The sequence below is a fragment of the Platalea leucorodia genome (genome assembly GCF_965183815.1).
Source record: "Platalea leucorodia genome assembly, chromosome: 11".
Taxonomy (NCBI): Eukaryota; Metazoa; Chordata; class Aves; order Pelecaniformes; family Threskiornithidae; genus Platalea; species Platalea leucorodia.
In genome coordinates this window covers 12,745,821-12,761,297 of record NC_138833.1, presented here as the reverse complement: position 1 = coordinate 12,761,297, position 15,477 = coordinate 12,745,821, and the positions used below count along the sequence as shown (strand labels likewise).

Below are 15,477 nucleotides of genomic sequence, written 5' to 3'. Positions count from 1 at the left end.
CACACGGATGGGACGGCCCTGCCAGGAGGGGAAAGCCCAGCAAACCCAGCACTGCCAGCACCTGCACACCCACACAGCCCCGCTGCCCAGATCGGGGTCACCCGGGGACCTGGGGACACCCGGGGACACCCGTCCTCGCCTCCGCTAGATGTCAGCACCGGGACGGCAATGCCGGCAGCTCGGAGCAGGGTCTCATTTATGGAGCTGTGCGACAGATGATGCTGCAGCACCACTCGTGATGAGTGGCGCTGGGCAGTCCCCTCCCCGTGCTGGCCGGAGGGGCATCTGGGTGGCAACCAGAACTTGAGGAGCTCAGCTGTCAAGTTGGGAACAGAGAATTGCAAGGCTATTTGGCAGGCAAGCAAGAGCATTCCTAATACGGGACTTGCCATGTGGAGATGTACTTGCAAAGCACTGCTGGGAGCAGAGTGTTTCAAACAAAGAAAATTCACTAAAATCCATCTCACTACAGGCACAAACTGTTTTGCCATGTTTCAACACGCTGTCAACAGCATGAGATACTCATTCTGTTCTCCTATAAGGTTGCACTGGACTAGGTTTAAGTATCAAGCAGATAGTAAAAACCTCTTCAGCTGAGTTCAAACCAACAGTGTGTGACCATATTTGCCTCACCTGGAGTTCCAGAACAGGTATTAAAGTGAGGAAAGAACAACAGTGTGTAGAGAGCAGCCTCCCAACTGCCCAGCACAGAAGGAAATTCCCACCACAGCTTAACCTGCAGGGTCCCTTCAGCCCGCATACAAAAGGCAGGCCTCCGGGCTTGGCTACCTCTGGGCAACTGCCGCTTTGGCTGTTGTAAAACAAGGGCTGTGCAATTTGACATCAGGGAGGACCCACTGCACACGCTGAGCAACGGGACCAACACTGACACATTGCTTTTCATCCGAAGATGATTTTAAATGCAATGGGTAAGTGTTTTTATCCCTTTCAGAGAGGAACAGCCATTAAGAGGACAAGTGCCTACTTGGCCTAATGTCACGTAGTAAGTTAGAAATCACCAAGACTAGAATATAATCCTTTTTACATGTCCTTTCCTAAAAGAGTTGGTGATCTGGAGGATTAGAGGAAAGTCTTGGTGTAATCCTCCAGATCACCAGCTCTTTTAGTGTACCTTTCGCTGACAAACTAGCTTAGCAGGGAAATCTGAGATGAATTTTGGTACCTTGACTTGGTATGCACATCACCCAGTGCAGATGTGCTTTGTGCTGCAAAGCACCCACTGGATGCTTGCAGAGAAGATCCAAAAGGAAAATCCATCTGACAACCCCCAAATGATAGGAGAGAAGGAGGCACAGCTTGGCTTTCCAGTCCCCGGCTGAGCCTGCAGCTGGCAATTTGGAAAGATAACTCTTTGCTTACAAGTGAGATGCATCTGTTAGCGAGGCTACTTAGAAACACTGAACATTATTTCATTAATCCAGAAATTAATTTCAATTTGGCAGATTTAAACATAGTCAGGACAGCTGCTGAGAGCTTCCAAGCAATTATGGTTTTTCCCCTCACGGGGGTGAGGGGGAAATAACAGGTTGCACTTGCCAGCGCAGCAATGCCAAAACACACTTCTGCCTTTCCATGAGAGAGGAGAACGCAGCAATCATCCACTCTTAAGAACTCATCTCTGAGCCAGTACCTGCACCGCTGCGTCGAGTGCTCATGTCGGCTACATAGGTCCATTCGTTCGTGGCTGGGTTATACTGCTCAACGGTACTAAGGCACTGACGGGACGCTCCATCGTAACCCCCCACGGCATAGAGCTTACCTGGAAGAGACACACGTTGGCATCGGCATTATGGCTACGACTGATTTACGTTACCATCACGCCTGATGGCCCCAGGCGAGGACAGATCCCAACTAAGGGAGGCCCTGGGAGATGCGCCTAAACTTGCTGGGAAGTCTGGGGAAAATCCTGCCAAAAAGATCTGAAGTAAACTTGCAGACAGGTGGGATTGTTTTTAAAGCTGTTAAAGCTGTCAACTAAGACAAGGAAATACATGACACAACAGCTTAATTAGAAGCCAAAAGCCCAGAGGGTTTTCCAAATGACTTGTTGGCCCAGGAGACAAGGTAATACCAAAGCACGTTCTGCTGATCAAGCGTTTCCTCCTGTTCAGGTGCCACAAGGCAAAGCGTGCTGTCAAAGGTCAAGACTGTACATTAATTACAATATCACACAAGCAACAAATATGCAATAGCCTCTTACGTTAATATAATACCTGCATGGAAACCTAGACCTGATTTTGAAGAACCTGGGCCAAATCAAAACCAACCAATGCTGCTAGCATGGCTGAGGCCAGCCTGCTCACTCATGCCAAGTGATCACAACACAGAAGATACCACAGGAGACCCTCACAGTATGGCGTCTCTGTCCCTCCCTACCTCAACTCAACAAAAGCTGGACAACATACACCTAGTGAGACTGGAAAAACACAGTCAGATGTCACAGGACTACACCATACATAAAACAAGGCTGATGCTCCACCATGTCCTCTGTTCACAGTCCTGACTGATAATCTCTCCTTATCGTCTATCAACTTGTCTTGCATTTAGGCAGCAAACTCTCTGGGCAGAGAGGGTTTCTTTGTGTTTCTTTACTAGACCACCTAGCACAAAAGCATTCTGGTTCTAGACCAGGCCTCCTAGACACTGCAACAAACAACCGTTAATAAAGTTCAACAAATACTAGGAAAATTCTAACCCAAATTTTTGTACAAAACCCATGAATAAGACCAATTTTCAGTCCATAACAGCAGAGCCTGGCTACAAATGAGCTACGCAATTCTTTATCACGTGAGACTCTCACCAGCAGTTATCATCTACACTCTTACGCTTTTCCATCCTCCTGTTTCCTTGATGTTTGCAAGGCTCAAAGAACAGGCCAGCTCTTGTCTTTCTCGTGGTCCTGCCTCTGACCCCTGTCCTCCCTCAGCTCCACTCACACCTTCCTCAGGCTGTGATCATTAGGAGAGGTTTGCAAGGATCAAGTTTACGACTGCGCTCCTTCTGCATCTGCCTGTCTCTATAAACACTTCAAACTCTTTACTTCTGCTGTTGTTTCAACCTGTCTGGTGTTAAGTCAATGAATCAAGGCAAGGGTGCCAGACAGAGCAAGACAAGATAAAGTTCCCTGGCTGGCATAAATTATCAGATATTTTCAATACCCACAGACATCAGATCAATCTTCAGCACGTTCAGATGAACGCTGTGGATTAACTGCAGGCTGCAGCTTGTTCCCTACACCAATATGATGAGCTCTTCTTCCCCACCACATGCCCTCATTTTTTTTATCATGGACTCCAACATATGCAACACTTACTTGCACTTTCAAACAAAGCAAAGGAAAAGGATTTCATATGTCTCCAGTAGAAAACCTGTCCATAGAAATGCATCCCTCAGGTATGTACTTAATATTTGTTCCACATTCAAATGATTGACCCACTTCAGCAAATCCCACTGACTACCAGCAGCCCAGCACTTCACAAGCACGGGCCAATTTTGAAGGAGATGCTTCTTAAATATGCAAGTTTAGCACAACCACTGCTTTTTATTCTGCCTTTATCTCCCTCCCTCTTCTCACATAAACACATTTCATGTACATAAACACATTTCATGTATTTCCCATGCACACAGGTCAAACCAAGTCACTTCAAAGCGCAGTTTATAACAAGGCTTGTGCCAGCAGCTGCTCCACACTGAACTAATTGGAAATTGCTACGCCACACTAGAGACAAGGTCAAATAAAACCATTCACTTGCTTCAGAATTGATGTTGCTAAAGGAAGAAAAGGTTCCTACTTAAACTGATCTTTCTCCTGGATCCAAACCAAGCTGCTCGGTTCCAGCTCACTCGAGTTTGGTGCTGACACGTAGGTGCCAACAGCCGCCGCGATCCCTCCAAGCACCCTCTCCACCCACCTCGCCTGCCTTGCTCCCAAGCTGCAGCAGCACCAGCATTTGCTTTTGTCAGTCCTTGCTCATTTACGAACCACAGCAAATCGTGCCGTGCGTGCCGGCCAGCCTGATGTCAATAAACACAGGTTTTAGTATTCCTGCCAAACCACCAGCTTGGGGCTGTGGGATGAACTATGCTCCTGTTGCTCTCGCTGAGTAGATTTTCTGTCATGGGTACTCCATCCACGCAATGTCTGCTGATGGCAACAGCGTACACTGCACAACACCATTTGCTTTCACCAGCAAGAAGCAGCCCAGGAAGAATAAGGATTCAAAGAAACCTGCACGCACCTAATGGCATTCACAAGAGGCATGGGATGGTCTGATATGGGTCTGAGGCTCTTGGAAAGCTATATGTGATTTTTCACTAAGACAAAGAGGAGAATGGAAAAAGCTGCAGCGATTACATCATATAAAATAGATCTTTACCAACTAACGATTGTCTAGAGAACAGTTCCTGCAGTTCCCTTCTATTGCACGTAAATGTTCAGGCTTCTGTTTGACACAGTAACATTTGCTTGATGGAAATGGCTGCTGATTTTCTTACCCTCCACAACTCCAACTCCAACACTGCTTCTTCTTGTGTTCATGGGAGCCACAAAAAACCACTCATTGGTTTTATAGCTATAGGCCTCAACTGATGCCAGACCTAGTTAAAAAGGGGATACACAGGTTTTCTAATTAAAAAAAAAGAGAAGAAAAAAAGATTGGTGTTGCACTTTCATCTGCCTTCCACCTCCTCCCAAGCCCGTAATTCCCCCCACACTCCTGCAACCCAATTTTCTAGTCCCTTGCTGGGGCCAGCATGTCAACGCCACTTCTTCAGCAGCTGGAAAAACTGTTACCCCATGGCCCCTGCCCCGGGACTGCTGCCCCTCTGATGTGCTAGGGACACCAAGGTGCAGCAGAGTCCAGATTCCAAGCCCAAAAGTCCCACGTCCTTTCAAGCATTACAAAATATCCATGCAAAGGTTTAAAAATTCCCCCAGTCCCCGTTGCATTGTACTCATCACCAGCTGAAATAGTGAATTTAGGGCTTAACCAAGTTGCAAAGCTCTACAACAGAGGCAGAGGTGTGAATCTAAACATTCAGTTATGCCAAGATAAATCCCAGACACACATACCCCATAAGATGCCTTGCTGGCATTTATTCATGTTGCTATGAAAAATTCAACTAAAACACGGAAGAAGAACCTTTTCAGTCCAGAATAAGCATATTCATACAGAGAACGAGACTGAAAGAATTGTATCACTAAAGAAAAAAACTAGGGTGTGATACTCTGCAATTACTGATGGGTCAGAACATGCATGTGGTTAGAACACACAGCAAACCCAGTGTCTCACTCTTTCTCTACAAAATCATAGAGGAAAGGCGCAGGAACCTCACTAAAGCTCTGCAGTCTTTGCAGGGGTCTCTGAAAACATTTTTTCGGGTCAGGCACTGCCTCATTTTTGCTCAGTCACCTACCAGTGCTGCCATCAAAGCCGCCCACCGCATACAGGAGATCATTGAGCACAGCTGCGCCTAAAGTGCTTCGTCTTTCCTGCATGCTGGCTATGGATGTCCACTGGTCCTTCACGCCATCGTACACATCAACCGTCCGTACCCTTAAAGATCCGTTAAAGCCCCCGACAGCATAAACATTGCCAGCCATAAATACCACACCTGATAAAAGAGGAGAGAGATTTTACAGAGGTTTTACAAACAGCTTGGGAAGCGAGTATCATCTGGCGTCTGTCGAAGTGTGTAAGACAGCAGGGAAGAGCAGAACATGGGCAAGTCTTTGGCATTTTCTGCAGGTTAAGAGCATTGGAGCCAAGTATGATAAAACATATGTCTCGTATGGAAGGTGAAATGCACATAAATACACGGCAACATAAGGCACAGATGAATTTCACATCTGAATGAGTAATTTTCTGAGCCAGAGAGGACACCAAATGGTGATCCACATTCACAACCCTCTCAGATGTCTTCAGAGGAACACTCACAACTTACAGATCTGCTCTCCATCACCCACTCCTCAGCACTGAGAGGGACTGACTCAGCTCCTTTGATTTTCACTAGGCAAGTAAAACTAGATCCCTGCGGGCTGCCAGGCCAGCAGGATGGGAGGAAGAAGGAAAACACTGATGGAGAAGCAGCCAGGAGTGAGAGGTGATGAAGGGGAGACAGTGACTATGGAGGACAGACAGGCAGTGGCAACCCCTCTGGAGAGCAGGGCATCCACCTGAATGAGAAGGATACACGTGTGTAGGGAAAGAGGAGGAAGGAATGGCAAAAAGAAAGAGCTGCTTGAGGCTGGGAGTGCAGAGGAAGGCTGAAGGGACAACTGAGGACATCCATCCAGCCCTGAAGAGCTGCACTGGGAAAACGAAGAAGGTTGCAGGAAAAGTTCCCATTACCTGCTCTGCATCTCCTTGAGGGAAGCTCAGCAACCTGATCCCATCGCTCCTCCTCAAAATCATAGCACTCCACACTGCGAATGGCTTTGGGCGCTTGCCCGCCCACCACGATCATCACCTGGAGAGGGAAAATGAGAGCTAGAAAACCTCAGACACCAGCCCGGGAAGCTGCTCTCTGCAAAGAAACTATCTGCACAACCTGGTCAAGAGCAGCTGCCAAAAACATGCTGCAGGCCCACTAAAAGCCTCTGCAGGGGGAGAAAAAGTTATCTCTAATTTATTGCACGCTAAATATGGCAGCACCGTTAACGATTCCTCACCGTTTCTGAAGTGGGGAGCCTGCCCGATTTCCCCATGAAACACAAAACCACTTGGCACCACTGGCACACACAAGACTCGCTCCAGAAGTATTTTTAAGTGAAGAAGATCCCAGTGTAATTTCCAGAGCCAGCCCACTGTTTAGTCATTATCTCCATGGCAGTGCTAAAAATAATCAATGCCACTTAGCAAATAAAACCTGACAGCTGTATTGCCACCTGCGGGGAAGACAACACTCGGGGAAATCACCAGGACTATTAAGACCCGGGGTGCTGGGCTGCCGAAGGAAGTGATTTGTCAGCTTCATTACAGCTTTTGGCTGCGACATGTATTGATGCAAATCCAGTAACTAAACCCTAAATTCCTTACAGATAGGGAAGATCTAGGTGAAGGTGATCAAGGGCAATCTCAGGAACACAAAAAACACTCTGCCAGATCAGGCTAAAGGTCCATCCAGCCCAGACTCCATTCCCAGCAACGGCAAGTGGTGGGCACTGGTGGAAAAGTGAGGAGACCTGGACAGCGTGCAGCGTGGTCCCTCCTAAATCTGCCCTGTCTGCCACCAGAAGACAAACTCCCCATGGACTCGCTGACTTGACCAGGGGCCATGGTCCCCGGAGCCTGCAGCTCAGCACTCGAGGGCACTGCAAACCAACGCCTGCACAGGCAGTGTCCAAACCACCCGCACCTACAAACGGCTCGACCTGCACTTTGTTCTGAACACATTTTCTTCGACCCTCCACAGCTACCAAGAGGGAGGACGTGCTCCCCTTATCACAGCAAATCGGCAGGAGCAAACACTACCCAAGACAATCTGATTTTTACAAGGCCAAGGAGCTAGAAGGAAGATAACAGGGCTTCAAATATAGTCCAAGAGTAGATGAGAAACAGGCTTTAGCCTCTGCAAGACAGCTGTGAGTAGCTGAGGGGATAAGATTGTCACTCGAGGTCACTCAGGTAATGAGCTCAACTGCAATCACAGTTGCTTTAAGAGTACAGAGCTAGACAGCAAATTTAAAGAATTTGAAGACTATGAAAATAGTGGACTGTTTGATCTACAAAGATGAGAACGTGACATTAGAAAGGAAATTGAGTCCAAATTAGCAGCCTGACTACTAGTTGTGTAACAGTCTTCCATGGAAAGCTGCAGAGCTTCACACGATTACAGAATTAGAGATTTCACAGCAGACAGTAATCCCTCATCAGCGGGACCAACAGAGCAGATGAAAGTTTCTCAGTAACAGGATTGCTGGAAGATCACCACCTTCTCCCCTTTACAGTTAAAAAGAGGGGAAGAGAGACCTGCAGAAGATTTGGGTTTGTACTCATAGGTCGTGCTATAGAAGATGTTGAGAACCTCTGAACTCACTGGTTCACTGTTCATTTTATCCTTAACTACTTTAGTCCTTGAACAAGGGTCACGTCAGCCCTTCATGATACCCCCTAGGCTATGTTCTACCAACTTCTCTCAGCGCCAGCAGGCAGAAAGGACACAATATGCCGACACACTCTCTGCAGAACCACAATTTCTTGATGGACAGTCCAATATCTAAACATCTGAATAATCCCTCATAGCACAGATCTCATTCATTATCCAACAAACCAAGCTCCCTATGATTTGTGCTTAGAAAAATAATACACTGTGGTTTTGATGTCTTACAATCTCCGAAATGCTTATTAATAACTTCAGCGACAGTCTGTTGAGAGACATCGTGCCAAACTGCATTTATCACCGGGGCACAGGATAAATAGTTTCTGTTGTCATTTTTTTCTTCACTAATAATGTGGTGGCCAGAGCATCACATGCCTGGAGGATAAATGCAAGAAGTAACACAGATTATTTATTCAGTAGCTGCTTTGAGTCTATTGAAATTTGCTTCAGGCTTCCTGCCCACAGGTCTGGGTGCTGCTGTTTCCTGCTTTCCTGGCTTCCGATTACAGATACGGGAAAAGGAAAGACACCTACTGTGACCCTCCTCAGCAGGGCTCCATGACAGTGCTACAAGCCAGCAGAAACCTCAGCCAACCCTCCAAGCCCTACAGGCAGCTGCCTGCAGCCGCTGCCGCTCCACGGGCCAGCAGTTCTCAAGCCGCAGCTCCAGGAGCAACAGCCATTCACAAAACCACTTGTGGCTGACAAAACATTTCAAGAGCAGACCCTTGCCCCTGGGGGCAGAGCTATTGCTTCTCCTAAGGGTTTATCTAAGTTTATCCAACTTAATTATGTATCCTTGGTGGGCACAGGCAATATCAGAAGAGAGAATAAAACACTTCAAAGGACGATCATGGAGTTAGTGAGAAGTAATGGGGCAAGTATGCAAGCTCCTTTCAAAGACAGAAAATGCCACCAGTAATATGGTGTGAGGTGACACGAAGTGACCAACTCAGCTTACCTTTGGCAGGCTAACGGGAGTCCTCGGCTTTGTTCTGGGATTCTTTATCAGTTGCCTTTGATCCAGAGGAAGCAAATGATATTTCATGGCCTCGATAAGGAAGTCTTTACAGGTGTTGTTATTCTTGATTAAAGCTTCTTCTTCAACTGTCTGAGAACACACACACAGATGAAAGATCATTTAAACTGAAGTACTTGGTGGCACAGGTCACAAGGAGCTTTGTAGAAAGAACATGAAACCTGGAATTTCTCTTCCAAAGTACTAACATTTAAAAAAAAAAAAAAATGCAGAAGACAAACACAGACTTCCAGCTCTTCCCAAAGAAACACATGCAGTAACATCCAAGCTTTTCACTTCTTTCCAGTATCACTCATGAGTAGCAGTGCTTCCTCTACTTTACCACCCTCTGCCAGACGCTTAACTCAGCAGAGGAGAATTCACCAGGTCTGGGTACAAAGTAATTTCTTTTATTTGAGTCAGAATTTTTAAGGAGAGGCAATATCTTTTAGTCGATCAGAAGATATAGTCTAGAGAAAAAAACAGATGATGGATTCATCTTGTGAATACCAATTTTATTTCAATTGTATTGATTTTTTTTTTTTTTTTTTAGATACATGATAAAAGCATAGTAGTCAAAGAGCCCATATGCCAACCCCTTCTTTGGGGATTCTCAGCTCATTCTCAAGGCTCAGATCCCAGGAATTAACTCATCAAGAACAATCTTGTCAGATTGTCAGACTAAGTCAGAGAGCATCTCACCTGCCAGTCACACAGACGCATCTCTATGCGCAGAAGACCTCTTAAACCAAAATTATCACACATGATGTGTTTTCACCAAGCTAAATTTACCTGTGCAATAGGGAAAAAACCTGCACAAGGCTGTAACACCACCACCTGGGTATTTTCAGGGTGAAAAATCCCAAGATATTAACTTCTAAATGCTTCCACCAAGAGGGGCAGGAGTTCTGCTCTCGGCACTGCCCAGCAGAGCACAGGTCACATTTACAAGAAGGTTTCTATGCACACGCATTGATTTTGGAGGCCACCCAGTCTTTCCTTTTATTCCTCTGTTTACAGACTCAGCGACATGCCAAATTACCCATCTCAGACACAAACAGCCAAGCCATTGATTAAGGAGCTACCAGCAACTTAAGTGCAAGTATTAATTACTTATTTGCAGACTAACCTGTACAAGATAATCTCTGGGCAAAAGGGGTAGGCGAACATGCTCCATCAGTTTAGCCATGTGCTCTAAGCGAGATTCCTTCTCATAATTTATCCAAGAAATAACCGCTTCAAACACCTACACAGATAAAGTACAATTAAACAGAGAAGAGGGAACTGGCTTGCACAGTCACCTACCCAAAACCAGAAGCACTGTGATTTTACAATATCGAAGGCAGGAGGTACAAGATCTCTATCAAACATGAAAAGTCATGACTATGCACAGAGCACAAGCACCATGGTAGCAAAGAGGTGAGCTGACCGTGCATATTAATAAGCAACTTCAAATCTAGATGTGCTGTATCAGTCTCAAAGCTAAGCATGTGTCCGGGACAATCATATACCTCTTGGACATTAGTACTGGAAGGCAGCCAGGAAACTTAATTAGCCTGCTGACATTTGCACTGGACATTATTCATGAAATCAGCCACAACGATTACTTCTGATAAGAGAGATCTTCCCTCCCGAAGGAGTCTGGCTACACAGTAAGTCACTATGTTCACCATCATATTTAATCACTGCACCAGTTCCACCCCCCCATCCCAAAAACCAAGTAGTCTTCAGGACAAGTTCACCACACGTGCAGGAAAACCCGTCTGCAGCCACACATGCATTTCACCGCTAAAAATACCCAGATACTTCTGCAGGGAAACAAGGGCACACTGGACTTCTGGTCTGAAGCAAAATCTAGTTTTACTCCCAGATCCAACCAGTTCAGATAAGCATCCAGCCTTTGACTCCGTGACGAACTGGGCACAAACAACCCCGTGCAGCAGGAGGCACGCTGAGCCCTGCACGACGAACAGATGTGGGCAGAAGCATCCTACGTGGGCTCCTGGCATGAATATGCATGTGCTTATATAACTGTGAGCTTCACTCCTCCCAGCAGAAAGGCCTAAAAATGTCACCCGGAGTGGGAAAGGCTTCCTGAGACACCCAGCGAGGCAAGGAGAGGGGCTGGTGCAGTCTCAGATGCTGCACAGCAGGATCTGGGCCTTTGCAGGGGAGCCTCCCCGCAGAGTCAGAATTAAATTCTGACCCTTAACTCGCACCTACAAACAAAATTCCCCGAGTGCTCTCGCTGCCCGGTTACTCCTGGGGGGCTGAGCACAGCCGTCTCCCGCGGCCCCGGCTGTCCCGTGCTTCCCCCAGAAGGCAGGGCTGGCCCTTCGCCCCGGCACACTCCACACGTGCCCTTGGTTTCAACTTCCCTCTGGGGTCACCAAATGGTCAGGCCAATTTGCACAGATATTTTTTCCTTCTTTCCACCCCTCCCATCACTCCCTAAGAAACCATTTTGTTCAGTCCAAGGTCGCTAATTTGACAAAACTAACCAGAACTGAGGGCACCTCTCTCAGTCCCCAGTTGTTGCTGGCAAACGTATTTGCAGGAGGCACCGGCAGACGCATCCCCCCACAAAGGAGGCAGAGCAGAAAGGGGTTTCCTCCTCTTAGGCTAAACTATATCCTTAAAAAAAGCAGTAAAGCACCAGCCTCATTTCCTATGCCAACAAATGCTCTTGCTGAACTGTTTGGAATTCAGGACACTGCGATGAGGATTTAAGCAACGCAGTGGGGAGCCATGTAATCAAACCCCAGCAAATACAGAGGAAAATAACTACTGCAGAACCTTTAAGTATTTTAAAATGAAAATAAACAAACAAACAAACAATTTCACTCTGGCTACAAGGCATTTAAAGTAGAAACTAGGTTGTTGTGAGATTTTTAATTGCAAATGAGTGTGGAAAGTGCATAAAGCAAATGTTTAGCCAACAAACATGCTTTTCATTAACCTCTTCTGCACAAACGCTGAGCTACAGAGCAGGTCACAGGACTGGGATATACCCAGCTACAGACCAAGATAACAGTGAACAAGGCTTAAAGGAAGGTAAAGCAAGTGTGCCTGAGGAATAAACTGCTTCCTTGGTGCTGGAGACCGCTCCTGAGTTAGGCATACACTGCCCTGCTGTGCCTACTCTAAAAATAACAAATTTTTAAAAAATCAGATTCCTGCACCTTCCATTGGCTCTGATTCCTAATTTGGGGGGGGAGGGGGGGGCGGATCTTAATCCAAGACAGCAATATATCTATTTAAAGGCCACATCTGTTTCCAGTCCCTCCATGCCCTCCCTCCGCACGCTGTGCCCGCTGCAGACCCCGAGCAGCTGCTGCCGCTCCCCCAGGAGAGGGGTTTTTCCAGCCATGCAAGACCTGCTGCCGGGGTGCGATGAAACGAAGCAGCTACCCGCACAGCTTTATTTGGAGCAGGGGCATGGGCTGAGTTAGCAGCTGGCACCTGCCCGGCTGTAGGAGCAGTCCTGAGCTTGGGAGAAGCAGATTTCCCACTCTATGGAATACAAGGGTAAAAGCCTGAAGTATCCCCTTTCTGCACACTACCTAAGCAAAGAGCAAGCCCAGATGTTTTCCTGGTCTCTTAAGCCAAAAATCCAGCTGTTAGATACTCCCAGAGTGAGGACTAAACTGCGCATCAGCTTCTACTGCACATTAGCAGCATGAGATGAGTCGATTACTGGACTCTGTGTAAAATCCCCAATCCAAAAATCCCAAACCTTTAAAAAACGTCTTTCGTCACCGTTCTGAGTTGGCAGGAGCCCTTTCTTGAGGGCTTGGAGCCCCTCCATTTCACACATCATTAGTAAATATGAATAAACTTTTTTTTATAGTTTTTCCTTGCTTGCATACACTGTTATAATTAAAGAGCCAATTAGGTCAAGTACAGAAAGCATTGATAAAACTGTCTTCAAAGTACTCAGCTATAGCAAAAAGAGCAGGCAGAGACCAAAATAAACCCTTGCCCTAGGCCAAAAGGGCCTGTGCAATTGCAGAGGCTGGCAACAGCAAGGGGGAGAGGAAGAGAAAGGGAGATAATCTTTGAATAACGGGGAAACGTCACTGTTTTACAATTAAAATAAATTTCTGTGGTAGCAGACAATTTTTGTAGTCCTGATGGCCTAGGGATATAAGTACGCCAAAATATGCGGAGATAAAGGATATATTTTATTCGGCCAATTGGTATTAGTTGGGGGGTGGCAGAGGAAGGGGAGAGCACACAAGATGTGGGCACACATGCCTTGGAGCATTGTAAGGGCAGTACCTCCCTCCCTGGCCTTGTTACCTCCTGGCCCTGGCAGGACTCGGCTATAACGCTTCCCAACGGCCCAGAGATGGCAACGCTCTGGCTCACAGGCTGCAGCACACGTATGAGAGACAGCAAGAACGGGAACAAGAAAGCCTGTCCTGAAATCTGGCTATGACAATTTAGCTCTCAGATGTTTGAAGTATTTGCCTACTTACAACATCTAGTTGCTTAAAAATAGTTATCTAGCCATCGCATGTGCCCATGCATACACATATGTGTGTGTATGTGTGTATAAATACACACACACATATATACTTTTATATATATACATATTTATTTTTTTATAATAGATATCTCATACATTAGCAGATAGGAAGAAAAAAGGTCAGGAAAACTGCTCATCTGTCATGAAGCTAACATAAAACAGCAGCCTACAAGTCTGTCCTCAATTTTCAGCACTTCTTTCTCCAGCACATATTTCATGTTTATGTTCCAATCCCGTTCTCTGCCTCTCTCCTGTTACTCATATCTGCTGTTTTGAACGGGCAGCTTATGCTTACATTTCCTTCCACTGCCTTGCATTCTCAACTTTTACAATCAGCAAAGAAATACTGGTTTTGATTGTATAAAGCTCAGATGAGGGAGGGAGTACTTTGATTTCTCTGGGCACAAGGCCAATAAAAGCTTTTTAACAATGCTGCACAGGACTGGAAAAATTGGTTACTAAACTTGCACTTCCCTTTGCAGGCTGTTTGGCTCATGCAAAGCAATTCTGCTGTGAGTTCACGCCATTTGTTTTTTCCCTTTTTGGCCCTGCCTGTGTGGCACCTCACAACACCCCACCGAGATGCCTGCGCTAGCCCCACGCCTGCGGAAACACGCTCCCAAAGCCTCCGAGATTGCTGGCTCAGGATCTGAATGAAGCATCGCTGCGTTCGCACCTCACGTGGCGCGGGCTTTCTGGCAAGCTTTACGGTCTGTATGGGCCCAAGCGCCCGCCTGTCTGCAGCCCGGAGGGGCTGAGCAGGATGGTGCACACACCTGGACGCGCAGCCTGACCAGCTCAGTACAGACCAGCAGCACCAAGCACACCCAGGTCCAGGCTCATTCCACCAAAACGCAGGCATTCAACAAGGGTCTTGAAGTTACGAGCCACATAACCCTCAAGCTCTCCTATAGCCTCCCACAAGTGTCCATCTGCCTGCAGCAACAATTTGAAGGTGAGCTGAAAGACTCAAGGCACATACCTCTCCCCAGAAACCTGCTGCAGGTCATGCAAGAAGCCCACACCAGAGAAAGGGGCTGGACCTGGTGTTCACCAAGTACCGTAACCACTGGTACAGGTTACGGTAGGAGGGTTACAGCCCTCCTAACAGGACTACAGGCTACACAAGATGTGCTGAACATTTCAGCCACAAAACAACATCACCCAGTGCCTTTTTTCCCCCTCTTCCATTAAAAACACTGATGATGCTAGAAAAATGTTTCCTTCCTTCTTTTTGGCTGGGGGCCTCCTTTAGTTGTTCTGTCCAACATGCAACAGAAACCAATACTTCTCCCTGGCCTAATGAAATTTGCCTTTTTTTGAGGTTTTATGGCAGGTAACACAAGCTTTACACCAACAGCAGATGGGAGTGTCCTAGTTTTCCAGAGAGGGAAGGTATTTGCTTCTGTCCCCCAGGGCTTTTGGAAGAGATATGGATCTGAGAATCATTACTTCTGACAAAGAACAACCAAGTGAAGGTCATTTTTATGTGTTTTTAGGATTCACATTATTTTCAATTTTCCTTTCCACATGAGCTCTGTTGGAAAATGGCCCCTAAAGAGCACAACATGAGAACGGTTCCCGATGTAAGATCTAGAAACATTCCAGCATTCTTACATTCACTGTTGCTATACAATTTACTGTACCTTTTCTTCAGAGGAGACTGTGAGCTTGTCGCTTGATATTAAACTGCAAACCTGGTCCAGACTAAGGCTAAGAAATTCTTCTCCTAGCATCACCTCAGGAAAGTGCTGCTCTGTTCAACAAATGAAAAGGGGGAATAGAAAATTATAATGAAATCCATGCT

The 15,477-nt window shown here is 46.5% G+C and overlaps 1 protein-coding gene across 1 annotated transcript in view; it reads right to left on the bottom strand.

Annotated features, from left to right (window-relative positions):
* KLHL3 (kelch like family member 3) overlaps nucleotides 1-15,477 on the bottom strand; it is a 51,035-nt gene that overhangs the window by 2,918 nt on the left and 32,640 nt on the right. The window contains exons 6-12 of the mRNA XM_082323789.1: nucleotides 15,317-15,426; nucleotides 10,269-10,385; nucleotides 9,083-9,232; nucleotides 6,372-6,489; nucleotides 5,437-5,634; nucleotides 4,516-4,617; nucleotides 1,652-1,780 (exon numbers count right to left, since the gene is read on the bottom strand). Of these exons, the coding sequence (XP_082179915.1) occupies nucleotides 1,652-1,780; nucleotides 4,516-4,617; nucleotides 5,437-5,634; nucleotides 6,372-6,489; nucleotides 9,083-9,232; nucleotides 10,269-10,385; nucleotides 15,317-15,426 (924 nt within the window). The remainder of the gene's footprint in view (nucleotides 1-1,651; nucleotides 1,781-4,515; nucleotides 4,618-5,436; nucleotides 5,635-6,371; nucleotides 6,490-9,082; nucleotides 9,233-10,268; nucleotides 10,386-15,316; nucleotides 15,427-15,477) is intronic.